The sequence below is a fragment of the Elephas maximus genome, chromosome 16 (assembly GCF_024166365.1).
Source record: "Elephas maximus indicus isolate mEleMax1 chromosome 16, mEleMax1 primary haplotype, whole genome shotgun sequence".
NCBI classification, from domain to species: Eukaryota; Metazoa; Chordata; class Mammalia; order Proboscidea; family Elephantidae; genus Elephas; species Elephas maximus.
The window spans coordinates 43,199,661-43,206,928 of NC_064834.1; the positions used below are offsets into that span (position 1 = coordinate 43,199,661).

Below are 7,268 nucleotides of genomic sequence, written 5' to 3' on the forward strand. Positions count from 1 at the left end.
TAAGTATAAAACATAGAATAAAACTTTCTGGAAGTACTAAGATGATTTCAATCTTGAGATCATTTCCTATGAAGCTAAAATTCTTTAGTTTTTGTCCATCAATAGGGAAGTGGTTAAATAAAACTATACTTAAGTTCGTACTTAGTGATAATATGTGATATATGATATATATGTGATATAAAAAAGAATGAGGTATATTTATATTCACATGTGCTAATTTAGAAAGATCTCCAAAATATATTATTATGTGAAAAAGCAAATTATAGGGCAGTATGATTCTATTTATGTAAAAAAGAAAAAATCAACATATTCGCAAACGTAACTATATGTATGCAGTTCCGTAGAACAGGGTCTGAACCTCTGCACACACCCCAGGTTACAAACCTCATCTCTAGACCACTGAGAAGTAGTCTGAATGTCTATCACACCCATAGGTAAAAATCTGGTGGTCCAAAAGCAAAGAAGGTTCCGGGATAAACTGAATGCTTCAAAGGTCAGCGGAGCAAGGGCGGGGGTTTGGGGACTATGGCTTAAGGGGACTTCTAAGTCAATTGGCAAAATAAATTCTATTATGAAAACATTCTGCATCCCACTTTGAAGTGTGGCGTCTGGGGTCTTAAATGCTAACAAGCGGCCACCTAAGATGCATCAATTGGTCTCAACCCACCTGGATCAAAGGAGAATAAAAAACACCAAGGTCACACGATAACTATGAGCCCAAGAGACAGAAAGGGCCACATGAACTAGAGACTTACATCATCCTGAGACCAGAAGAACTAGATAGTGCCTGGCCACAACCGATGACTGCCCTGACAGCGAGCACAACAGAGAACCCCTGAAGGAGCAGGAGAACAGTGGGATGCAGACCCCAAATTCTCACAAAAAGACCATACTTAATGGTCTGACTGAGACTAGAAGAATCCCCGCGGTCATGGTCCCCAAACCTTCTGTTGGCCCAGGACAGGAACCATTCCCGAAGACAACTCATCAGACATGGAAGGGACTGGACAATGGGTTGGAGAGAGATGCTGACGAGGAGTGAGCTAGTTGCATCAGGTGGACACTTGAGACTGTGTTGTCATCTCCTGTCTGGAGGGGAGATGGGAGGGTAGAGAGGGTTAGAAACTGGCAAAACGGTCACGAAAGGAGGGAGCAGGCTGACTCATTAGGGGGAGAGTAAATGGGAGTATGTAGTAAGGTGTATATAGGCTTATGTGTGACAGACTGACTTGATTTGTAAACTTTCACTTAAAGCACAATAAAAATTATTTAAAAAAAGTAAAATTATCTCTTTTGTATTGTCCTATGTAAAATCAAATGGCAAATATCAACTAAAAATAAAAACACCCAAAACTGATATTAAAAAAAAAAAAAAAATCTGGTGGTTCACACCAAACTGTAGCAGTTAGTGGTTACTGCTAGAAAGACGCGAGAAAGTCAGAAAGTGAGAGAGTAAATAGGAATTTTTATGTATTATTCTCTATATGAAGGAGCCCTGGTGATGCGGTGGTTAAGTGCTTGCTTGCTAACTGAAGACTGGTGGTTGGAACCCACTGGCTGCTCTGCAGTATAGCAGTCTGTAGGAGAAAGATGTGCCAGTCTGCTTTTGTAAAGATTTACAGCCTTGGAAATCCTGTGGGGCAGTTTTCCTCTGTCTTATAGGGTCACTACAACAGAATCAATTTGACAGCAATGGGTTACTCTCTGTATGTCTACATATTTTTTTAATTTAATGAAAATGTCTTTCTAGTTTTAACTGATAAATGTTATGGAAAATAATTTAGCAATATCTTTTAAAATCCTAGGTGCATATATTCTTTAACTCACAAATTCCATATATAAGAATTTACCTTGCAGATATACAGGCATACATGTACAATAAAATAAATCCAAGGTTTTATGGATATGGATATATGATGTTTATACACGTGTTTGTGTAACCCATCTTGCAAACTGCTGAGCACCTTGTTTTCTTGTTTTACTTAACTGTATATCTACGATAGTGTTACATCTATCATTACATATAGAGATGTTTCATTTTTTAAATGGCTACATGGTATTAGATTGAATCATATAAATTGCCTTTTCTGTAGGTCAAAAAGGTCAAAAGCAGTTTCCTGTGGTACGATCTCATATAAATGAACTATAATTTACTTAGCCAGTTTCCCATTGATTGAATTTGTTTGTTATTTGATTCTAATCTTTTGCCAATATAAACAGTGCTTTAAGTAATAACTTTATATGTGTTTCTATGTGTTCTTGTACTAATATATCTTTAGGGTAAACTCCTAGAAGTGGGACTCTCAAGTCAAAGGGTATGTGTATTTTAAACTTTGATGAAATAATCTGCCAGTGTGCCCTCTGTTGAGGTTATACCATTTTACACTCCCACCGATGTTATCTGAGAGTACTTGTTTCCTGGAACCTGCAGCAGCAGCATATTATATATTTTTTCCTTTATGCTATCTGAAACACAAACATTTTTCTGACTTGCTCAGAATTGGCCCAGCAATTTTAGATTTACTTCATTTCTTTTCTCCCTTCCACCTGTTTCCTGAGTTACATCAAATTTTACCTCAAGTCCACATGCCCTAGAGAGCCTTCCTAGACTACCAGACCTGCAATCATCTTTCAGCTTCCTAATTTCTTACATGTAGAAACTTAAATTCTAATGGCTTCATGGTGTAATCCTAAATCACAAGCTTGTTAAAGGCTGGTATTATGTCAAGTTATCGCTGGCTTGCAACAATGCGCTCAAAGATAGCAATGATTGTGAGGATGGTACAGGACCAGGCAGTGTTTCGTTCTGTTTAGGTAGGGTTGCTATGAGTCAGAATTGACTTGACAGCACCTAACAATAACAACATCCTTGTGTACTTTCCCCAGCAGGAAACAAAGTCCAGGGCATTTGGCACAGTTTAAAAAATTATTTTTTTAATTAAATTAATTTTGATTTTTAAAAAATTTATCAGTCTTTCCGGAAAGGAGAAACCAAAACCAAACCCACTGCCATCAAGACAATTCTGACTCCTAGCAAACCTACAGGACAGAGTAGAACTGCCCCATGGGGTTTTCAAGAAGCACCTAGTAGATTCGAACTGCTGACCTTTTGGTTAGCAGCTGTAGCTCTTTACCACTACACCACCAGGGATTCCTGAGGAAAAACCAAAAATACCAAAGCAGTTGTTGTCGAGTTGATTCCGACTCATAGTGACCCCATAGAACAGAGTAGAACTGCCCCATAGAGTTTCCAAGGAGCGCCTGGTAGGTTTTAACTGCTGACCTTTTGTTTAGCAGCTGTAGCACTTAACCACTACGCCACCAGGGTTATTATGTGCCAAGAACTGTGTGGTGCTGGGGATCTCCAATATGTCACATGATTTATTCTTCACAATAACCCTGCAAGGTGGCCATTATTTTTATTTAACAAAAAAGAAAAGAGGAACACGGAGAGATGAAGCAACTTTTTCAAGGTAACCCAAAATTAAGTGGCAGGCAGAATCAGTATTCAAACCAGCTGTTTGACTTCAATACCAGTGCTCACCCACCTCAGCAGAGCTGCCTCCTAAGGCTGGGCTAGGAGGAGGTGAGGGAGATGGATGAATGGGGCTCTTGCCTTAGGTACAAAATATAAGGGAGAACCAACAAACTCATTAACCAAGGTGAAGAATATTTTAACACAATAGTTTATAAAATCAAAATAAATGCAAAAAAGATTCACGATCAACAAAATAACAAAATTTTAAATAAAGACAGGACCTTTATGACTGATTTTCCTTTTGTCTCAGGTTCCAATACTGCTTGGGTGGCACTATTACTGACCCTGTCTTTAATTAAAATTGTAAGCTGAGTCATTGGAGGACAGTGGAGTTTAGGAGGAGTAATAAGAGAGAGACTAGAGGACTTTGAAGGTTGAAAAGATTATGCATAGTCCAGGTGAGGACAGGAATGCAAACTGGGTATATAGTGCATAGATACAACTCCACTTTTCCCTGTCATTTCTCTGCTAAAAACTTGGACAACAGAACCAGAACAAAATGGTCTAATATTTTAAACAAATTCTCTGCCTCCCGTGCATCAAGCCACAGTGCTCTGCCACTTCTGATGCCCCTGATGATCCCAGCTCTGTCAGTAAACTTTCCCCTCACTCTTGATGGTAACTGCAGGGGAAAATACCCACGTTCCCCATGTCCACCCTACTCGTTATTTTAGAGATTTTGATCCTGTCCTCTCCCAACTACAGGCTTGTCCTTCTAGCCTGCCTTTCTAAATCTTTCTGTATGCTCTAGATATCAAAGCCTCCTATTTCCCTGGCCATTTAGGTTGTCTTTGTCTGAATCTTTTCCAACTCCATGACCTTTCTTGGGTTATAGCATGTAGTATACTACACATACCAGTTGTTGATGTTCACATATCATCTCTATGTAAAACTATGTATAGGATTCTAGAATACTGGCAATGTGCCTTAGGGACCTCACATTTAACCCAGTCTAACTCCCCTCAACGTACAGACTCAAAGACACTGGGACTTAGCCAGGGTCACTCAGGAAGTTGGTGGTAGATGGGACCATTGCCCTTTCTCTGCAAGCAGCTGGCCTTTGTCAGTCCCTACTCTCTTCCAGAGGCAGAGTCCTAGCTGTTCTCATAGAGGAGCAGAGGAGAGGCAGTAGCAACCCACACTATATGCTTGTGCCTACAGTGTTTGTCCTTTCCCTCTTTCATAGAGGTAAGTTCATCAGACTGCCAAAAAGCACCCAGAACCCAGTGCTGTCATTTCGATTTCGACTCATAGCGACCCTATAGGACAGAGTAGAACTGCCCCATAGAGTTTCCAAGGAGCGCCTGGCAGATTCAAACTGCCTACCCTTTGGTTAGCAGCCGTAGCACTTAACCACTATGCCACCAGGGTTTCTGCCAAACAGCACAGAGGCAAGGATTAGCAGTTGTTTTGTAAGGACAGGTAAAACCATGATTCTAGCCGCGGTTCTCACACATGCTTAAGGTGTCCTCAAGAGCTAGACCAAGTGCAGGCAGAATTTGCATTGCCCTAACAGTTCTTTAAATCTATCCATAGTTTTTATTGAACACCAAACATGTGCAAACTGTATCATTACATCATATTAAAAATGAAATAGGTTAACAATTAATTACGTGAAACAGATACAACTTCCATAATGGTTCAAACAACTCTGGGATATACACTTAAATTTTAGCTGGTATTTAAAATATGATCAAATATCAAGATAATAATTTAAAAAATCTTCTGGAGCACTCAGCTTCTACAATTCAGGTCTGAATTTAGAAAGTTGCTGGGAAAGTTGCAGGACATCATCAGCATGACTCCTTTAAGAAGTAGTACTTCTGAAAGAATTAATTGAAAGTGAACCGTACTCAAAGTCTTTCCTTGCAGTCAGTTTTTACTTCTGAATGGCTTCTATCCCTACAGAGATCATCTATGACATCAGGCAGCAGCCAGAGTCACACTAATTCAGGGGGGAAAAAAAAAAAGGCAGCAAACCTGTTCAGCTGATCAGCTGAGAAGTCACTATGAACAATTCATCCTGACTCGGGTCATCAATTGCTTGTGATTACATTTTAATAGAAATGTGTTAAACAGTACATTGTATGCTGCTTCCCACCCAAGATTCGCATCACTTTAGTCACTCTATTTCCCCCTTATTCTCAGCCTCTCTATGTGCCCAGCTCTCTCCCCCGTCTATAGTTTTTGCATATTTTTTTTCTTCTGTTTCCACTATTTCTTCTGCTCTTAATCAAGGCTGAGACTCTTAAAATTTCTCTGCTGTCTCAGAGGTTCTCCGTACCTCTACACTTTCATCCTAAGCGCCCTTTCCCATTCTAGAAGCTGGACTCCTCCCCACTCTCTATCCCGGGGTCCTTTGCCCTAACAATGCCCTTAGCTTCCCCTCCCCGTTGCGCTGCCCACCCCCCACACTCACACCCCAATCCTACACACACACCATCCCCCTCGTCCGTCCCCCTTCCCGGGGCCAGAAGCCTCAGCCATTCCAGAAATTGACAAAGAAGTTGCAGAGGGAGTGCCACTTCTCAGCGCAGTAGGTCTCGGTGAGCCCGGCGTTTTCGTCCAGACCGTCGAGGTCTGGCCCGGTCCCCAGGGGTCTCTCCTCGTCAGGGCTCGAGACCCCCTTCCTCTTGCCCCCTTTGGTCTTCTTCTCAGAAGGCCTCTTTTTGAACGGCGTGCTCACAGGAGGCGGGGCCCCTGCGGCTGGACCGGGCGCGGGCTCCCGGGGCCGCCCCCGGCCTCTGGCCCGCGGCTTGGGCTCCCCTGGGAAGCCCGCGGTGGTGGGGCCCGCGGGAGGGGACTGGCGGGGCGCGAGGCGCAGCTCGGTGCCGTGGCCCCTCTTGCCCGAGCACATGCGGGCCCTGAACCGCTCCGGGTCGTGGCAGGGCAGCCGCTTCTTACGCAGCCGGCCCAGCACATGCTTCCAGTAGTGCGCGCCGCGGGCCGCATAGGCGGCGCAGCGCTCGGGCTCCGCGTGGTAGGCGCACTGGTAGCGCGCCCCGTCCGGGCTCTGGCAGCTAAGCGCTAGCTCGCTGCGGATCGCGGCCTCTGGGGCGGGAAGCAGGAGCTGCCAGCTGCACGCGTGCTTCTGGGGGCTGACGAAACGGCCCGAGGAGCCGCCCGCGGAGACCGGAGCCGGCTGTGCCACGCTGCCAGCCGACCCCTTGTCCCTCCCGGCGGCCGCGAGGAGACAGCCGCCCAGCACCAGCAGCAAGAGCGACGCCTGCACCCTCGGAGGAGTCATGGCCCGCGGAGTCCGCCTCTGCGCTCCGCTCCGCTCCGCTCGTCTGGGACCCCGGGAGCTTCAGCGGAGACAAGGCCGGGCGAGGAGCATCCCCCAGACCTGCGGACAGAGGCAGGGACCGCCACCAGCTGAGCCAGGGCGCAGCGCTTCGCCCAGGCCTATGCACCTGCGAATCCCCCCTCCCCAGACTTTCTACATGCTGGTTTCCAGTGCGAGGGGCCCCTCTGAAGAGCTTTCCTGAGGGAAAACAAATTACTGCCTAAATAATTGTTTTGAAACAAATTGTGCACTGGGATTGTCTTCCCCATGCAAATATAACAGCTAAGTAATGTTTGATAATTAATTATATCTTCCACCCCCTTCCCTCTCCACCCTCAAACAAACTATCTACCAAACCATTTCAGATTATTTCTCAGAAACATGCACTTTTACTACACTTTGAACTTACCGAGTTCTGGGAGAGGTGGCGGGGCTTTATTAGGA

The 7,268-nt window shown here is 44.5% G+C and overlaps 1 protein-coding gene across 1 annotated transcript; it reads right to left on the reverse strand.

Moving 5' to 3' along the window:
* Positions 1–6,017: 6,017 nt before the first annotated feature.
* FGFBP3 (fibroblast growth factor binding protein 3) lies at positions 6,018–6,785 on the reverse strand. Its single transcript, XM_049855740.1, has one exon. It carries the CDS (start codon positions 6,783–6,785, stop codon positions 6,018–6,020), a length of 768 nt encoding a protein of 255 aa, XP_049711697.1.
* Between the last annotated feature and the right edge of the window lie 483 nt (positions 6,786–7,268).

Bases quoted from the DNA above. Each gene is read 5' to 3' on its own strand.
- FGFBP3 (XM_049855740.1), bottom strand. From the start codon at position 6,785: ATGACTCCTCCGAGGGTGCAGGCGTCGCTCTTGCTGCTGGTGCTGGGC.